This window comes from Pseudochaenichthys georgianus, chromosome 1, assembly GCF_902827115.2.
Source record: "Pseudochaenichthys georgianus chromosome 1, fPseGeo1.2, whole genome shotgun sequence".
Lineage (NCBI taxonomy): Eukaryota > Metazoa > Chordata > Actinopteri > Perciformes > Channichthyidae > Pseudochaenichthys > Pseudochaenichthys georgianus.
In genome coordinates this window covers 32,928,591-32,948,925 of record NC_047503.1, presented here as the reverse complement: position 1 = coordinate 32,948,925, position 20,335 = coordinate 32,928,591, and the positions used below count along the sequence as shown (strand labels likewise).

The following is a 20,335-nucleotide window of genomic DNA, read 5'->3' as shown; positions in this document are numbered from 1 at the left end:
GGACTTTTGTTACACCTGGATTAAATTCACTAGCTACCCTGCAGTATGCAGTCATTAAAACTACCTTTACCAGCTTTGATAACACTTCAATGCATCAATCATTATAATCAAAACATGATTTATTTTCTGAAATGGGCCAATCTGCATGAGTACTTTTACTTTTGGTACTGTAGGTATATTTTGATCTTCATACTTGTGTACTGTACTTTTAAAATTGAGTAACATTTGAAATGCAGGATCTTTACTTGAAACAGAGTATTCCAATTCTTTGTTAATTCTACTTTTACTTAGGTACAAGGTCTGAGTACTTCTTCCACCTCTGGCTATTTGCTTCTCTTCTGTTTGGTAAATATAATGTCTATGTCTATATATAATGCACGTCTGTCCGTCCTGGGAGAGGGATCCCTCCTCTGTTGCTCTCCCTGAGGTTTCTCCCATTTTTCCCTTTAAACTGTGGGTTTTCTCCGGAAGTTTTTCCTTGTACAATGTGAGGGTCTAAGGACAGAGGGTGTCGTATTGTCATACTGATATTATGTACACACTGTGAAGACCACTGACTGAGACAAATGTAACATTTGTGATATTGGGCTATATAAATAAACATTGATTGATTGATTGAATGTCAGTAACACGCCGGAGCACAAGGTGGCGCTAGTGTATTAACACGCTGGTTGCTAACCGCCGATAAAACTAAACAAATGAAAAGAAGAAAACTAACCCACGTAAAAGAAGAGGGCGGAGAAAAAGAACTTAACATTAGGTCAGGAAAGAACATAGATTTGTTTTTTGTTTTATTTATTTCATGGTTTTATTGATTGATTTTATTATTTTTATTAGAGCATAAGTTAAAGAGTTGGAATGATGTGATGATTCATACTCATGTACAGTAGGTGGCGGTATGCACCTTTTAAGTCGTTTGCAATCCGCCAAAAGCAAGAGAAGAAGAAGAAGGCGGAGGCCTGTTGAAAATGTAAAGAGCAGACGAAATAACGCCAATATTCGACAGTTCCCGTGATGAGGTAAATAAAGTTAATTGAATCCTCAACGTTTAATTGTCAAATGTAATTGTTAAATGTTTCGTATGTAGCCAGCTGTAGCTAACGATAATTAGCTCTAGCTAATTAGATGCTACGTTACAGGAAGCCACCTTCCTTGTTATTGTTATATCTGTGTTGTTTACCATCAACAAATTACTATTTTCTCGTGAAACTAAGAAACTAAAGGATGTAACACAGCAAGAATCACTTAATAGCTAAACGTTTACATTAACCTTTGTGTGTTTTTGTTTTTTTCTGCAGGATTTGAACGCCTCCGTGTTTGGGACGTTTCTCAAAATGCTGCACTTGCAATATTATTACATCGAGTATCATGTTGAGATACTCATTGCCATTACTATCTGACAATAGTTAACAGACATGCCGTGGTGCCTTAATACCAAGCGGAAATATCAGTTTTTTAAAAATTAAACAGTGGAAGCCAATACATTTACATACATTTCTTTAATCAAATTGCAGTTTATTCTTGTATACACCAGCTCAAAACGACCTAGATCATGGTAGACAATCGCTATGCCACAGCTCTGGTGATTGGTTCGGTGCTGAGCCTGATGGCCACGGTGTACCTCTCTGTGGCGGTGGGCACTCAGCACTGGTACCAGTACAGCTGTCCACCGGGGAAACGTGAGGGGAGCAACGCCACCGAGTTCATCAATGGAGAGTTTGATGAGAAGACCTACAGCGAGACCCTGGGGCTGTGGTGGAGGTGCATACTGGTTCCAGGTCAGTCCTACTGGTTCAAAGAGCCAGGTATCAGCTCCTTTTGAATATATCACATCAAAGTCATCTTTATTGTCAATCTTCCAGTTTGTGTGTACAGACCGAGAGATCGAAATACCTTTTCCCACAATCCGGAATATTAAAACAAATGTATATAAACAGATGTGTGCCAATATACATACACAGTCAAAGACACATTAAGACCTAAATAAAAACACAACAATCAATATGTACAAAATAACAGTCACTTCAATATTATGAGAATGTACATTAGTGCAAGCTTGTCCATAGCATGTGCATTATTGCAGATTATCCATCTCTACAGGTTTCTTTCAGATACATTCTCTTGAATCCTCCCTAATTCATTCTTTATACTTTATTAGGATCACTAACATAAGCATGAACATTCTTCCTTGGGTCCTCACACACACACTCAAACATACATAAAACAAAGCAAAACAACAGATAATTCCAGGCAACAAAAAACATCATCCTATTTTTAGCCATCATTAAATCAAACTCAAATAATACAAATATTTGCACTAACCCACAGACACAGTTCAATTATACATTACGATACGGGGATGATTTTTTAACGAACTTTTGAAATGTACTTGTACCTATTAGGAAGCACTGACATTGTAAGCTGATGTTAAGCAAACGCATGCATGGTTAGGGAGGGATTTATTTCAAATTGCAGTTTAGATCACAAACTTTGAGACACCAAATGTCTGACTGCAATACAGGGAAATGCGAGTAGACGTATATCATTTTATTTTGATGAAAGTTGTGATTGTTTTCTTGACGCCAGATGAATACCTCTTTAGAGTTATGATTATTTAAAATGGTACAGAATGGTTATTTTTTGGCTAGCTTGGAAATTTACTTAAGGGTAAAAGTTGAAAATCAAATGTGATATTATCTGTGTAATGAATGACTCATTGCATTGCTCATTGTTTTGCAGTGTTACCTGCAATGATAGAGCTAGCTTCTTCAGTACAAATGATAACACATGTGTATTATCTGATGATGTACTGCTTATGCTCGTGCTGCTCAAGCTTACATTGCACCATGGGTTTTTTAGCAAATGATGACTGCTCATTTAAATGTGCTTTCTCTTTTGACTTCAGATCCGAAGATGGAGAGGCAGTGTGTGAGCTTCACTCTTCCTCAGCAGTTCAGTCCAAAGTACAAACATCTCGGAAACCCTAACAGTGAGGAAGATCTGCTGAGAACATGTGAGTCCACCCTGTTTCTCCTCATCCACGTTTGTGTTGTGCTTTCTGTTCACCCTGCTTCCATTTGAACCCAATTTCACTAGACCATAAAAACGGCTGTAAAAACAGAATTGTAGTCACAATATACTGTTCAGCCTCCACTTCCTCATGCTTTTTTATATCCATCCAATTGTGACTATGTTCTTTGTTTTCTTCCTTCAATGTCTTAATGTGTAGCTGCCATGTTTTATAACATTAATGTTTTATTTTTAGGAGTTGAAAGTATTTTTTTAGTTAATGTTCTCTATTTTTCCAGACTTGTGGAGGTGCCAGTTTCTGCTACCCCTGGTGTCCCTGGCTTTGGTGTTCCTTGGCGGCCTTGTTGGGGTCTGCGCCTGCCTGTGCCGCAGCTTCACCCCCACCTTGGGTGTGGGAGTGCTCCATCTGCTCGCAGGTGAGCAAAATGCATGCTCATTACTAGGGCTACAACAAACGACTAATTTGATAATCGATTAATCTGTCGATTAATGAAACGATTAATCGACTATTTGGACTATTATGCCTTGCACAATTTCTCAAACGCTCTTATTTAGCCATCAACTTTTATATGTAGCTTGAGGTTGTTTTAGGCATGTGGAAACTAACAATGAAGATGAATACTTGATTAAAAAATACATATATTATTATTAAATTAACTAAACACATTTTGAACAAGATTAACATTGCTCTTTATTTAAATTAAATAAATAATATTTCACATCAAAAGAAACGACAGTGTTTTAACAAATCGTATTAAATAATGTGATAAATTACATGTCATTTGTTAGACGCTTTTATCCAAAGCAGTACTGTGGACAATCTCCACAGGAGCAATTTGGGGTGAAGTGTCTTGCCCAGGGACACAACGACAAGCTGACTGCCGTGGGACTCGAACCTGGTACCCCCTGATTCGAAGTCCAGCACTCTATCCACTGAGCCACAGCTGCCCATAACAGAACTGTAAACAGAATAGCTCAAACTTTAACATAATAAATAACTCGGTTACCTCTAATCATTAACCCATGCTGCTAGCATAACACCTGACGTGGAAACGTTCCTCGTGGATGGGGCTACAGAGCTACTAGAAAGACAGTCGAACCCGGTGCATTTCTCCGTCTGAATGTGGAGCTCTTTTGCTAAATGTTTAGACAAATTGCTCGTGTTACCGCCTGTACATGCTAAACTCTTATTGCACTTTTGGCAACGAGCATTGTCCACCTCAAGACGGGTAAAGTTTAACCACACCTCGGAGCGCGTTCACTCCGCCATCTCCGCAGTGTGTTGCTGCATGAAGCAGCCTCGTGTGTGTAAACTGCCCCGTCCCCTCGCACACAGACGGGGGAGAGAGATCTCGTCTGATCGAAAAGACATCACATTTGTTTGTCTTTTTGCATATTAGAAACTAGTTGGCGACACTAAGACTGCGATATAATGTTTTTGTAGCAATAATACATGACATATCTTTTTTAAATGTCTCCAGTACCGATAAAAAGACCCATCATGTTGGAGCTTAACGGCGCGTAAAACACACGTGATGACGTCACCAACGAATCGACGACTGAATTAGTTGGCAACTAATTTGGTAATCGATTAAGTCGATTAGTTGTTGCACCCCTACTCATTACCTTATTTCACCCATGGACCACAGAATAAATAACAAATAGTTGTTCAAATGTTCAAAAGGGACATTTGGATTTAAGATGCTTTCCACCATCTTGCAATATGTAAACAAGAAAACACAATGCAAGAGACTCTTGGGATTTATGCAACCCCCAATGTATCATTTATATTGGACAGGGTAAATACACCATAGGTTGTTTTTGTACCAGGTTGCTGGTTTTATTTAAATGGGAAGACCTTGTACTAAATGAAACTCACAGCAGACTTTATTTTGTGAAGTGTAACACTAACAAACCACATCTAATAACACTTAAGCATTTAACGCATGTCATGACGGCATCAATACACACACTAAAAGTAGTAAAGGTACGGTAGCTCGTATGGAGGCTGCCAATGTGGACTGTTTTAAAATGTAGTGTCCTGACTCACTCACAATGATGGTGCAAGTGTGTGAGCTTGAATAGAAAATAATTGCTGGAGGCATTTGAACACACGTTAGCCATCAGCGCCATGGTGCCTTAGTCCAGCTGATGATTCTCAAATTTAAAACTAACATCAGCCTGGCGGTGCTGCTTATGGCTCTCTTCTTGTAAGGTCAGTTTTCTCTTCATACATTCATATCTGACTTCTAGTAATGAAACCTTTAGCTTTTAATTTCCCAGACACATCAGACTGTTTTTCTCTCTGCTTTGAATAAGTAATATGAGGGAAACCTTTATGTCATCGATCATTGTTGTAGATCCTGACCTCTGTTGACTTGTGACAATACACAGTGATTTGGTATGTGATATTTGGTATGCCGAGGTGGTCTTTAAGTATTTATATTTCTGCTACAACATGTAGTATGAACAAAATCATGATTGACAGTGATTTGAAGATAGTGGAGTTGTTCTGAGCCAGGGTCCAGCTGTTGCTGTTAAAATTATTTTTGCCTCAGCATTAATCTGTTTCTGTTCAATATGGTACATTCACGCTCTAGTTTCTCTCCTGCTCCTGCCTTCACACCTCCACAAACCGAGCAGTGCGTCAAATTGTCTGTTTTGTGTTTCATCTTTGCGTCTCTCCTCTTCAGGTCTGTGCACTCTGGGCACCGTCTGCTGCTTCCTGGCGGGCGTGGATTTGCTCCAGCAGTATTCCCCTCCCCCAGAAGGGGTGGTGGGCTCGTTGGGCTGGTCCCTCTACCTCGCCCTCATCTCCTTCCCCCTGCAGATGATGGCAGCTGCTTTGTTTCTGTGGGCGGCGAGGAGTCACCGCAAAAACTACAGCCGCATGACGGCGTACAGGGTAGCCTAAAGAGAGACTGCTACAACTTCTTACCTGAATCAGACTTCTGCTCTGAGGACTTTCTTAAAAACACATCTGTACCGGTCACTTCCTCTGTAACAATCTTTAAATACAAAGAAGCAGTAACAGGATATCATAGATCTAGGCAGGGACACACCTAACCATTTTTGCAACGAATCATAAGTGCTTATAATAAGGTTTAAAACCTGTCAGGTTATTTCACCTTTTTGTTTTTTCTCAAACCTCTAACCTATATCTTAGCCAAAGCATGTTCTATAGTTTATTTGACCAGATATTGTGGGTCATTTGTTTTATCTGTTGTTAACTGTATTTGAATGCCTTCTTTTTGTTTGCCATTGTTTCCAAAGCTGCTCACCACATTGCCCTTAAATCAGTAATAGGTAGATGTTAAACCCGTCTTTATCTAAGCCAGGGTAGCTTTCTCTATTAGTGCATGACCAATATTATAAAAGCCTTTTTTTATGATTTATTTTTTTGTGAGGTTTTATTTTTGCATGCCTTTTTTTTTTAAGCTGACATTTCTGTCATCTGTGGTAGTTGTTGATTTCAGCCTGTGATATGTGTTCACGAAATGTCACTTAAACTGTAACCACTCCCATTAGCAGCTGTGTTTATAGAATAAATATCTATTAACACGTAAAATACTGAGTTGATTTGACGCCACTTTCGCAAACTTGATACCTCTTTGTAACATTTAAATTCTAATGTTTCAGCCCCAAAGTTATACTACTGCCACTTTACATTTGTTAAACTACTTGAAATGTTTTTCTAGACGTGGTTGCAGTCGTTGTCTGTTCCTTTCTCAAGGTCTGTTTGTTCAGTTACCCAACTGACTGGTTTGACAGCCAAATAATGCATCAGTTAAAGTTTTTTAAATACTGCTCCATGATACTTCAGAGCAAATAGACGGGTGTTTTAAACAACAGTTGAAATTGCCGAATTCACTTGCAAGTGAAAATCCTCAGAAATGTAAGCCTCTACACTCAACATCTGCCTGGAAAGTGAATGATATGCCACTTTGTTGTGTGACCAATATTACACATTTCTATGTACCAGATTACAAATTGTGATGTTTTTGTGTCACAATGTTTTGTTATTCCTCTCATGTGTATACACAGGCTTTTGTAAATGTTTTTATGTATTCTGAAGCACACTGTTTCTGTATTGATAAATTGACATTTGCAGACTTCTTCTCTTGTGGTGTACTTTAATAGTAAAAAGTAATCGTCAATCCTTAAGACTGAAATTATGTAAGAAAAACTAAAATGCTTTTCTGTTGCTATTTTTTTCGAGAGAGCAATATTAAATTTCCAGGTATTCCCATAAACCTCAACTCAACTTTGTGTTACGTGGCAATGAGCAAAAGTTCACTTGCTAAACTTAGTTTGTGAACAAACATATTTTAGCAGCAAGTCATCAGCGTCTAATCATTTGAAAGTCAAATCACACCATCAAAAACTTCACTGATTCGTGTTTTGCATATTTGCCACAGTTTATAAAATATCAATGTCATAGTCTAATTATTATACAGAAGGTACAGATTATAATTCCAGCATGTATACATGTCACTTAAGTACAGAATAAACTGATTTAATACAAAAACGCCCTTTGTTGCCTCCCAGAGATCGCACTGTTGCACAGCTGCTCCTGTATTGGATAAGGAGGTAATCATGTTATCATGTCCAGCAACTGTTGAATATTTAGTCACTGCACAGGTGAGTACATTTTTGTTGTTGATATGATTTAAAACATGATTATACATATAGTGTACACATCTCTGTGATTATAATTTGAAGTATGGAAATTAAGTCTTGGTTTCCTTTTGTCTCCGTTGTCTCAGTCCAGTCCAGTCTTATAGACGGGAGGGTCACTGTGATCTTCTTGGCTAAATGGAAGGCAATCTTCTTCTCATAGTAAGCACACTCATTTATGAAGAGAGGGTGGAGGTCCTCTCCTTCGTACTTCACCGTCTCCCCAGAAAAAGACAGGAACATGGGGTCGCCTGGCTGCAGAGGCTTGAAGTCATTATCCTGGAGAAGATAGAGACCTCTCATAGATTAGTCAAACGCATCAGGGAAGCTTTTCAATGCAAGTATCAAGTTAACTGTTACCCTCATAGTTTTCTAAATCACAGCAATCTTGCATGTTTGCATTTAACTGTGTAACTAAAACTACCCTGTGAAACTATTTGTGGAGGAAACTTCTGTGTAGCAATGCAGTGGGAGTCACCGACTCATGAAGGAGACACAGGACCAGCAGGAGTTCTGATGTCAAACACTGGTAGTTTAATACAAGCATCGGCCGGAGAAATTCACATCACAAGTCACACAGTCAAAAGTTCTGACTGCTCAGGTGGGTTGCCATGTCAATTCTGAATCTCATCTTGGCAGACCTTTAATTAGCTTCACTCAGAGTCAACCCCCATATTGGGGAAAGCATCTGTGAACACCTGGGGGGCACTGAATCACTTTATCTGACTCTATGGCTCCTATGACCGAGAGTTGACCGGTCATAAAACTGGTAAGGTCAGCCACAGCTGACCGTTCCCACTCCTTAAGACAGATAACAGACTTCGGCTTGGTCGTAAAACGTCAACAGGCCGAAAGGTCAAATATCTTAGGAGTAAGGAGAATTATTCTTTGACACTTAGGAGTAAAGACAAAATTAATCCCTCACACTATTTAAAGCAGGGGTCTCCAACCTTTCTCCACCTGAGAGCTACTTTGAAAAAATGAAAGTGGCCAAGAGCTACTTGCATCGCATCGCTTACATTTATTCACATAGCACTCATCAGTTGAATTAAGCTAATTGTGTGTGAAATTGCAATACCTAAAGCTTATCTAAAATCTTAACTTCACATCAAGGTCCAAGAAAACGACAATTTCTCACATATTAATATGGACAACATAGTAAGTACATCACTGAAGATTCACATACATGTCCAAGAGAAAAATACAATGTTTTCACTTCTTATTATGGCCCACATAGTAAATACATCGCCTTAATCACCACCTTGCAAGCATCTTATGGCACGTGTAAAATAAGTGCATTCACTCTTTTACAGTTAGTGAGATAACTGGCGCTGCATGGAGTCCACAGGTGTATGCTGTAGTGTACCCACTTAGGTTCACTCTAATAGAGTCATTTACATGTTCATCAGTCGGTCTTGTTCTGTAGTTAGATTTCATGACATTCATGCCGGAAAAAGCTGCTTCACAAAGGGATGTAGAGCCTAATAAAGCAGACATGTTCAGTGCTGCTTGGTGAATGTTCTTATAGTTTTCTGGGTCTACAAGGCTCCAGAAATGTTGTGAGTTTTGCTGAGACTTCAGCTGAACATGATTTTGGAGATTTATAACCTCCATCTCCATCTCCACAGGATTGACACTGAACAGTGCAGCCATCTTTTCTTCTTCTTCGTGTTGACATTAAATTATAAACCATAATTAATCAATTGTATAGGTCTAGCCTCCCTATATCTGTGTGTGACATTGTTCCATCCTCAAAAACAAAAAACGAATTCTTCTGCAGTCTAGCTGCAGCTTCTAGCAACGGTCTTCTGTTAAAAAAAGGACACTGAATGTGGCATCACACACAGGACTTGAGTCTGAACACAGCAGACAACAGGAGTATTTACAACAGCATTATAAAAACAAAAATAGTGCATGTGGGTGCACACTTACATTCTCTGTCTTACTGTTACATGAATCCCATGAATGTATGAGATTAAGTTAGCTTCATCATCTCAATCAGTGAATAATAAAGTTTCTATCAGCCTGTCACTCTTATTAGTAGTTATTTTTCAGGAGGGGGCGGGGTTTGGAGGAACCGAGAGGAGACGGTGATTGCGGAAGCTTTCCTCCTGCCTTCACAAACTTTACACACGTATTTATCAACTGAAAATAGCGAGAGGACATTCATACTCTGCAATCCAAGACTTGATTAAATCCACCAAAAACCTGACATTACGATAACGAGTGTTTTTCAAAAACACAAATCCCTCCCCGTGTGTCTCTGAGCCGCAGCGACGCGGCCTGATTCAGAGCGGGTCATTCGGCTGTTGGTTCTGACTGGTGCTGCTGGAGAAAGCAGACTGTTCCATGTGTGGTGTCGCTGTGCCGCTGTCACGTCTGCTCCTTGATCTCTGCGTCACGGACCAATGTTATATTTGTGTGACAGAAACAATTCTAAAATAAAAACACTTAATTGCCCGGCCCCGGCCGAAAAATCAGGAAGCACCGTCACTACGCTATAATCGATAATCGAGCTGCGAGCTACTGAAAAGCTGCCCGCGAGCTACCGGTAGCTCGCGATCGACGTGTTGGAGACCCCTGATTTAAAGGAATAGTTTAACATTTTGGTAACTATGCTTGTTCGATTTCTTGCAAAGAGCTAATCCTGCAATATCTAATATAGGGGCAACAGAGAGTGGATGTGAGCACAACATTGACATATCAGTGGGCCAGAGAATTGACGAGCATATGCTGAGACACCGTAGAGAGAGCCTCTGCCCAACCAACTCTGAGTTTCTCTTGCTATCTTGTTGATATTCCAGAGAGAATGGTCTACATTCTTTGACTAAACATTGCAAGTGTTATCTCCAGCAGAGAATGAGAGGCACAAGGCAGCTAACAAACTGATAAGATACTGTATCTTCCCAGCTATGTCTTCTGCTTCCTGACCAGTTTGACCCTGTGATTAGCTAAAGAAAAGATGGTTTAATGACTCTGCCTTTGGACAAACAGAGTTCTGACTGAAACTATAAAGCTATAAAGCTCAATGAAGCCAAGGGAAGCTGCAGATTCAGACGATTATTGTCTGTAGACCCATCGAGACCCTTATGCATTGTTATTTTAAATGTTGTTAGACTATAGGCACTTTCAGTGAAGGCTTATGTTTGCATGTATCTCCACCAGATGTACTTGTCCTTTACCTGCAACTCTTGGTCGTTGGATCCCTTGGGTAGTCTACACTCTTCACGACAGTGTATGCCTCCACTTCACCTCCTTCAAAAGTACTTCCTGTTGGCAAAGTAATGAGTTGTAATGTTGGTGTGTTCAAGGTGGCTAAGTGTCAGAGCTAACATGGTAATATAACAGCTTTATTAAATGATAAGAACATTTTTTCTCTTAACCCTGATGGAATCTTGCAGAAGGTTATGGTTTGGCCAGGCTTTAAGATATCTGCTGTACGACCCTCCGTTGTACTTGGGTTAGACAGAATTGATCTCAAATTTGAGCAAATAAAAACTAAACTATGTTAATTTCTAGATAACACTATGGATAAGTAATTACGTAAGTAACATTATTTTTAAAGAAAACTTCAAATTCAGATTCCTTAAATCATCAAGAAGCATAGCATTTTTACCCAGTAAGCAAAACAAGGAAAGATGAAGGTGCCTTTGAAAATATGTACTTTATTTTGTTGATAATCTCTCTATTTAAATATGTCTTTCTTACCTGAATTGAATTTATGAAGCCATTCTATAGTGTAATCCACTGCCTCTTTCGCCATGTTGAAGATATCAGCTCTGAGCACACCGTTGGGTTGAGGACCGACTTCTATCGCTGCAGAAAACAAGAAAAGCAATTCTAGTATTTTACACAATAATCAGTCGAATTATTTGGATGCATGCAGACATACACACACTTACAGAAGCCATGTTTACCCACTGACTCCATGGAATAAGCCTCAGATTTGGGTGAACTCATTAGCATTGCTCTCACAGGCGCAGAGGTCATGTTGCTCTGAAAACCAGAAAAGTTGCTTCAATTAAGCCCTTTGAGTTTTAACATAAAATACTTTATAACACTTTTATCTGGAATTTGACCATAGATTCAGTTTTTGCCTCATGGAGATATACGGCAGGTCCTTTCTTCCTGCAGTATGTGATTGCCTCTTAATTTCATGGGTTAGTGAACTCATTTTATTTATTCCTTTTTTATCTGTGCTATCCCTTTTGCTGTAACGCTGTAGGTTTTCCCGCTGTGGGATCAATACAGGATTGTAGCTGACATCCTCGTGGATTCATCTTCTTATTACAGACACATGCATTTCCTAACATTCGGTCTATATGCTGTAAAATGTATTATCTCTTCGATTTACACACGGCATCTATTGCACGTCTGTCCGTCCTGGAAGAGGGATCCCTCCTCAGTTGCTCTCCCTGAGGTTTCTCCCATGTTCCCCTTAAACTGTGGGTTTTCTCTGGAAGTTTTTCCTTGTACGATGTGAGGGTCTAAGGATAGAGGGTGTCGTTTTTCTCATACTGATATTCTGAACAATCTGTGCTGTTGTATTTGCTGTAAGGTGTCTCTACTGTAGGCTACTTTTATTATATGTAAAGCACTTTGGCTCGACCAAAAATCGTTTATAAATGTGCTATATAAATAAAACTTGATTTGATTTGATAAGATTTCTGATGTCTGATATTCTGCACAGAAATGTGTGGTCCCCAGTATGAATAGTAAAGACTTTTATGAACCTCTCTTCTAGTGCCACCCACCGCCCAGGTCTCTTATTGTGTTTTCCTGAACATAAAGAAAGACAGTCTTCAGACCCTTTCTCATTGATAAATAGGGTATTCTTTATAATACATGTAAGTAAAATACAGTATTTCTTTATAAATGCAAACATAATTTAATTTGAACCTTATGGGACCTACAGCTCCAGCACTTTATGGTCTACATTTGCGGTTTTTAATCTTTGGCATCATTACAGTCCAGGTCAGATGCATGTCATGAAATCTAATTGTAAATATTAGTCTTGATGACTCCATGCTCTTACCTGAATGTATTTGTAAATGTGCAGTGTGAGCCAGTCCAAGGAGTAAAAGATGAGGCACATTCCCATGTTGGCGGTGGTGTTGTGGAGGTCGCACAGCAGATCCACAGCCTCCTGGCTCTCTTTGGGCCCGAGCAGAGCGTTAATCTCCTGGGCGCGCCTCACCTCGTAGGGGGTTGAATCTGTGATGGGGGAACTGGTAGTTGGAAAAAGTAATGAGTTTTCTTATACATGCATCCTCTAAACTAGCCATTTTATATAATTATATTACAAGGCAGTTTTCAAATGTGAGTTGCTTTTAAAATACTAATGCTAAAGTTTGGTACTTTTACTTTTCTTTCAACATTACCTCAGCAAGGCTTTTGTGAAACAGCGATTGAGATCTGTTTCTGTATATCTTCTGCACACCTCCACAGCCCGTGGATTTGATATTACGGTGGTTATAGAAACAGATCCAGTCTGATCTGCCTCCTGTCTCTGCATTTCTCTCACCACGTACATGCCTGTCATCTCATTTCCATGGGTGCCACCACAAATGGCAACCCGGGACACTGGCGAGAAAATGGCGTTCTCCATCTGTTGGCAGGAACAAAAAGTAAGATTGTTAGATGTTTAAAACTCTTACTTTATTCTGCCCTGCCCTCTCATGAAGCCCAGGCGTACACACGTGAAGGTACAAACACGTGGGTCTGCCCAAACCTGTTAAAGTGTAATGAACAGGTTATACATAAACCAGACACTACTGTGACCGGATGCTGAAATAAGGTTCAAGCTGATGGTCAGAAACTGAGGTTAAAGTGTTTCAGTCTGTTGTTGGAACTTTCTTTGAATGATTGCAGACGACTTCCTGAACACATTAAACTGCCGTTGACCATTTATTCTTCTGTCCCATCAACAGGAGCAACTTGTCAGAGGAAGTCATAAACCTGAAGTGTTTTTATGGCTGTTTATTTCACTCGATAATCAATGACAGGGGTGAAGGTTTTTGTGTATATTTTTTCTTTTAAGTAAAGCAGTAGTTTTCATTTGTCATTTCTGATTCGCTTGAAGGGGAATTCAAATTTACTGAGTTTAAATACAACACCATAGTCTATATTTTCAATGAATTGTTCTACAATCACTTGATCTTTGTGAAGTAGGAATATGTTCCAACTTATTACTAGGATATAATGTGGTTAATACAAATATTTGTACCATAGTTATTCTTAGTTGGAATAATATGACATATCTCCAAAACTGTTCCTGTGGAATTAATTCGAAATTGTTTTAACTGATGTGTGAATAGGAAGTCTTGTTTGTTCTTGTAACTGTAGTTTCAGAGAAAACCTGAGGCAGGAACGCGCTTTGACTGAATGAGATCAGAAACAGGTTAAACAGCTGCTTGAAAACAAACATCTGCTTCAGAGAACAAACAGCACAGTAGACAAGCTAATGGACAGAATAGCTAATTATTACTCATGATATGTATATAATATAATAATATATGTTATAAGTCCTTTGTTTCTAGAGTTGGGGATAAGTGTTAAGTCTACAAATGCACAACTCTGCTCAAACTGTAAGGGTTTAGATAGGGAAAAATTGATCAATTCTCTATTGTTTTAGTTTGCTGTCTGGCTGCTTGTGTTTTGAAATGGTCTGACAACAAGTTGCATAGAGGACATTTCGTCTGCCAGTGCTTGAATTTAAAGTTAATGGCAGTATTGGCATTATTGGTGCATAAATCATTTAAAAGTTAGTGCAATATCAGGTATTACAACTGTCTCCGTCTCCTCCTCTTTAACACTGAGACATGCTGATTCTACACAGACGGAGTACATCTTACAGAGAAATGCAGAGATTATACAATCAGCAAGTTGGAAGATCGGGTCACAGCTTGCAAAAGTTAAAAAATTATAATTTCACTAGCCGCTGTGTGAAGCAAGAGCGAGGGTGACAGAGAGGCCTCTGCACTGATAGGAAACAGCTGTTGCACAACAGAGACCAAAACCTCCTGTGCTAAACAACCTCCTGAGCAACTCCTTTCACCATTGCCGAGGCAAAACTAAAACACAACTATCGCTTTTATGGCACCTCGACGTTTCGGATATCTTTTCTATTTTAGTACACAGTTTCGGTTTTCAACCCTCTCCTCATCACAGAAGAGAAAACTAAAAGCAAACTGTACTTAAACACATGTAAGACACAACGTTCACGCCTGCACGGCTTACCTTTCTTTCGAAGTTCAGCTCTGCTCAGCACTCACTCGACTTCAGCAACCTTTGACCTAAAAGACTATCAGGAAAGTAGTATTTCATAAGCGGCAAGCAAAGTAATGCAGGCACTCCGTTCACATGCAGACACAGACACAAATGAATGCAAATTGATACAAAAAGGACATACACATACATGTTGGGGAAATATTGTATATTATAAATATAATACAAGGCCCATAACTTTCACCCAGTTGATCAGTTCATACTGTCCTGACTTGGCTGCTGTGCTCTACCTGTACCTGCCTGTTGGAGGTGTTATCATTCTATATTCTTATGTACAATGTTGATTATTCTCTCTGAACTAGCTAAATACATGGATCTGAGGTAGAGTTCTTCAGAATTGACATTGCAACTCTACTGTGAAGTCAGAACCTCTGACTCTTTGACTTGTTTTGTGAATTCTCCGGCCGAAGCTCCAAATAAACCCATCAGTGTTTGCCATCAAAGCTCCAGCTCTCCCCGTGTCTCCTTTGAGTCGGTGACTCCTCCTGCATTGCTACACAGAAGTTTCCCCCACAATACAGAGTGTTTTTAGCTGGCCCTCTACTTCCTTGTGTTTCATTCACTCTTTCCTGGGGAGTTGTTCTTACTCTTTTCCCTCCTCCTTATATTCTTCAGATCAAATGTCAGGTAGTTTGTCACGATCTGTCTGTGTTTTGTATGTCTCTGGTTTCCTGTTTTATTTTGAAAAGTGTTCACCCCCTGTCTTGTCTGTTGATTCCCGTCTCTGTGTTTGCCCTCCTGTGTCTGATTTCCTGATTGTGTTCCGAGCCCCAGAAGCCATGCTTTGGGCTCCAGTTCCGGCCCCAGCAGCCATGGTTCCGGCCCTGTGTCCTGTTGGCGTTCCGGCCGACACAAGTCCCCTCTGGAGTCCCTTTCCAAGTCCCCTCTCGAGTCTCCTCTCGAGTTCCCTCTCAAGTTCCTTCTCAGGTCCCCTCTTGAGTTCCCTCTCAAGTCCCCTCTCAAGTCCCCTCTTGAGTCTTCTCTCGAGTCCCCTCTCGAGTCCCCTCTCAAGTTCCTTCTCAGGCCCCCTCTTGAGTCCCCTCTCAAGTTCCTTCTCAGGCCCCCTCTCGAGTCCCCTCTCAAGTTCCTTTTCAGGTCTCCTCTCGAGTCTCCTCTCGAGTCCCTTCTCGAGTCCCCTCTCGAGTCACCTCTCGTGTTCCCTCTCGAGTCCCCTCTCGAGTTCCCTCTCGAGTCTCCTTTCGAGTCACCTCTCGAGTTCCCTCTCGAGTCTCCTTTCGAGTCACCTCTCGAGTCTCCTTTCAAGTCACCTCTCGAGTCCCCTCTCGAGTCACCTCTCGAATTCCCTCTCAAGTCCCCTCTGGAGTCACTTTCCAAGTCCCCTCTCGAGTCACTTTCCAAGTCCCCTCTCGAGTCTCCTTCCAAGCCCTCTCTCAAGCCCTCTCACAAGTCCCCTCTCAAGTCCCCTCTCGAGTCCCCTCTCGAGTTCCCTCTCCAGTCCCTACTCAAGTCCCTTCTCTAGTCCCTACTCAAGTCCCTACTCTATGTCCTGTGCCGTTGGGGGTCCCGTCGACTACTGTTCTGCCGGGGGTCCTGCCAACCCAATGTCCTGGTCCGCTGGGGGTCCTGCCAACTCTGTGTCCTGTTCCGTTGCGTGTCCCGCCGACTACTGTTCTGCCGGGGGTCCTGCCAACCCCATGCCCTGTTTCGTTGCGTGTCCCGCCGACTACTGTTCTGCCGGGGGTCCTGCCTACCCTATGTCCTGTGCCGTTGGGGGTCCAGCCGACACCTGTTTTGTCGGGGGTCCTGCAGTGCCAACCCAATGTCCTGTGCCGTTGGGGGTCCAGCCGACACCTGTTTTGTCGGGGGTCCTGACAACTCCATGTCCTGTGTCGTTGGGGGTTCCGCTGAGGGTCCTGCCAACTCCACGTCCAGTGTCGTTGGGGGTTCCGCTGAGGGTCCTGCCAACACCTTATGCTGTCCTGTTGGGGGTTCCGCCGACACCTGCTCCGCCGGATTTCCTGCCAATACCAGATCCTAAACTGTTGGGGGTCCCGCCGACACCTGCTACGCCGAGGGTCCTGCCGACACCAGCCCTTGCTCCGTCGGGGGTCCCACTGACACCGGCCCATGTTCCGTCCAGGGTCCCGTCTACGTCTGTCCCACCAGGTGTCCCACCAGCTCCTGCTCTCGATCCCAGTGCTCCGGCCATCCAGCTGACACTGGAGGGGTCCCATTGCAGCGTACGTAGTCCTCCGGAGCTATCCCATCACCGCCTTTGTGCCCGTCCTCCGGAGCTGTCCCGTCCTCCGGAGCTGTCCCGTCCTCCGGAGCTCCTTTTTGAACTCTGCCTTGCCCCCGGGCCGTCCGTCCGAGACCCCCTCCTCGAACTCTGCCTTGCCCCCGGGCCCGGGCCGCCCGGCACTCGGCCCCCGTCCGCTAGCCTCTCCTCTGGGTATCACCCCCAGTCCAACGGACAAACGGAGAGATTAAATCAAGTGTTGGAGACATGTCTGTCCCCAAAAGTAATCTTTCCTGTCATTCCAGATCCCACATTTCCTGCCTTGTGTGTTTCCCGCCCGTGAGATTGCTTGGCCCTGCCCTGATTGTTTTCACCTGTGCCCATCCCCCCCACCTATATATAGCCCTGGTGTTTCTTTGTTCCTTTGTCAGTTCGTTATGTTTCATGTCGTGGCACCTAGGCCTTTTGACTACCTTGCGATTTAGACCTTTTGCCAAGTGAGTTTTTGTGTTGCTGTACAACTTAGTTTTGGCTGTTTAACTACTTTCTATTTTTTGAAAGTACGATTTAGTTTCTGTTGTCTCCGAGTCCTGCTTTTGGGTCCTGTGTCTCGGTTCATAACAGCAACAGCTCCAAAAATAGCTGTTTGAGGGTTAGGAAACAGTATCCTGCCAGATATTGCAGAGAGTGTCCGGAAAACAGAAGCCCAGAAACTGCTTAATGACAGACATGACCAGAACATGCATTGGCAAGAAAATCTACAAGAGATTGTACAGTGCAATCAGAGAGATACCCATCTCTTATCATTTTCAAATCATAAATCTATCGATCATAAATCTATCGATTAGATTTATGATTAGAAAATTCTAAAAGTAGGGTAGACATGTGGATATTATCCGGCTTAACAAAACGTGATCTGTCTCTTAAATGTGTGTGAACCACAGACCTTATTTCGAGCTATTTTACCAAATCCTATGGAGAAATTGCATTGCATTTTTGTCGAAGGAACCGGAAGAAGTTTACTTCCGGGTTTTAGGACGCGTCACTGCGGTTCTCTATACACATACTATACAGCAGGGCTTCTCTAACTTTGTATTATTAGTGTAGGACACTTATTATAACATCTGAAGATGTGTAGTTTTATTCATGTTTTCACATAATTTTACAGGATATTGCTATATTATTTCACATATTGTAGTTCTACACATTAATATCTGATTTGTAAAACATCACAGACAGAAAGGTATATCCGTCATTTAACGGTAAGCTATTGAAATTCTGATTTCATAGATGTGTCTCCCATCACCCAAATCCCCTGACTATTCACTCAACTCAGTATTTACATTATTGTATTCAAAGAAAATCAGTAATATATTTATAAACTACAAGTCCTTTTCTATCAGCTGTGCACCGTTATGGTGTAAATATAGCCAATCTACCAATTTGATCAAATATAAAAGTCAGCCGAATTAGTATTGATACTACAAGGAGAGGCATTGTGAGAAATTGAAGATGTTGTTTAATTGCTGATATATTTATGATCCACGTCACGTATTCAGTTTCGGTGGCAGTTCTTCCAGTTTGTCCAGAAGTCTTTTAATCAGGCCTCTAAAAATAAAGACCTACGGCAGATGTGTAATTTTTAATGCATGCAGCCAAACCATGTATTACAATGCCGTTATGTAAGTAAAAGTATTATTATTATTTTTTTCTTTTATGTTTTCGGATTTCATATCGCATAAACACCATATCCCAATGTGCATTGCGTCTAAAACATCCAATCAACGAGCTTGAACGATAGCTGAGGATTATGGGTAGTTAGATGTTTTAGCATTTATGTTTATCAAAACCTCTGAAAAAATAAATCTGTCTCTCAGAATCGAAAGGGAAAAACCTAGGGGGAAAACACAAAAGCAGTGTACACAATTTAAACCAATTCATGTTGTGTAATTAACAAGGATAAACTGATGTATTTTAGTGGATGAGTACTGCAGATATCACTGTAAAATAATTTGACAGTGAGGGGAATACGGTTTTATTATGAAAACTTCGAGACCGGAAATACTGTTTTCACCCCGTGAGGGTTGACGCTAACTTTACATGGAACTTTACTTTACATGCCGTCAATAGAAATTAATAGGGGGAAAGACGTAGTATATACACGTTCTCCTGGCGAGACCTCAAATAATCTTCGTAATATATATCAAACTTTAGATTTTACACATCCACTGGACGTGGATTCTAAAAGTACAATATACACTTCTCGCTAGAAATGTAATCAAAAAGCATTTGAATGGCTAAACTATCCTACAATTTAGGATTTTCCAGAGAGGGATATTTGTGAATATACGACCCACCGGAGCGTTTGCAGTCAACAGGAGCATTAGAGGTCAATAACTTTAAAACGTGATTATAGGTTGTAATAAGCTGGTGAACAATTGACCTATTTGGTCGTATGAGTTGGAGGACTTGTTGCCCAAGTATCTTGCCCAAGCGCCCAAGGACACATCAACATGGATCGACTCAGCCTTCAAATTGGAAAACCATCTACCTCCTGAGACACAGTTGAATGATTTGTGTATTTGTTTGTAATAGTTGCTTTTCCTTTGCCAAGCTCGCATTCCTTTTGTGTAGCACCGTGGCAAATCATTTAATTCCTACAACTTAACCTTCTTTTCACCCATGTCCGGTATTGTTGTACAAAGGGTCAAATATGTATGGATATCCTTAGTTTCTTAGGACACACAGATAACACATTATACGCACAATGAGGTCTTAAACTCTTAGATGCTAAAACCACGTTTTTTGTCAAGTTAAATATCCAAGAACCCACGATACGTGAAGTCATTATAAAATAGAGATCGTAATGAGGAAGCACTTTTCTAACAGGACTGTCCCCATACAGGTAGAAAGTAGCCAACAATACATGGTCAAAGATAAAATAAACGTGTCGTTGTGGTTGACAAACAGCAGAAGGCAGAGAGGAACGTGAGAAGCTAGGGATAAAAAGCTTGAAAGTATATATATATATATATATAAATATAATAAATATAAAACATTTTAGAATATTTACTGTATATATATATATATTGTGTGTGTATGTGTGTGTGTGTCTGTGTGTGTGTGTGTGTGTGTGTGTGT

General features: G+C 40.9%; 2 protein-coding genes across 2 annotated transcripts; one reads left to right on the top strand and one right to left on the bottom strand.

The window, feature by feature from the left end:
- Positions 1 to 880: 880 nt before the first annotated feature.
- On the top strand, positions 881 to 7,145 carry LOC117447516 (claudin domain-containing protein 1-like). Its single transcript, XM_034084228.2, has 5 exons — positions 881 to 1,019; positions 1,299 to 1,778; positions 2,906 to 3,013; positions 3,309 to 3,446; positions 5,724 to 7,145. Exons 2-5 carry the CDS (start codon positions 1,553 to 1,555, stop codon positions 5,942 to 5,944), a joined length of 693 nt encoding a protein of 230 aa, XP_033940119.1. The 5' UTR covers positions 881 to 1,019; positions 1,299 to 1,552; the 3' UTR covers positions 5,945 to 7,145.
- A 677-nt stretch (positions 7,146 to 7,822) lies between these two features.
- Positions 7,823 to 15,025, bottom strand: LOC117447506 (N-acyl-aromatic-L-amino acid amidohydrolase (carboxylate-forming) B-like). The gene is made up of 7 exons (XM_034084218.2): positions 14,947 to 15,025; positions 13,089 to 13,315; positions 12,743 to 12,935; positions 11,610 to 11,703; positions 11,416 to 11,523; positions 10,890 to 10,977; positions 7,823 to 7,986 (listed from the first exon to the last, which is right to left on the bottom strand). Exons 2-7 carry the CDS (start codon positions 13,313 to 13,315, stop codon positions 7,920 to 7,922), a joined length of 777 nt encoding a protein of 258 aa, XP_033940109.1. The 5' UTR covers positions 14,947 to 15,025; the 3' UTR covers positions 7,823 to 7,919.
- Positions 15,026 to 20,335: the final 5,310 nt, after the last annotated feature.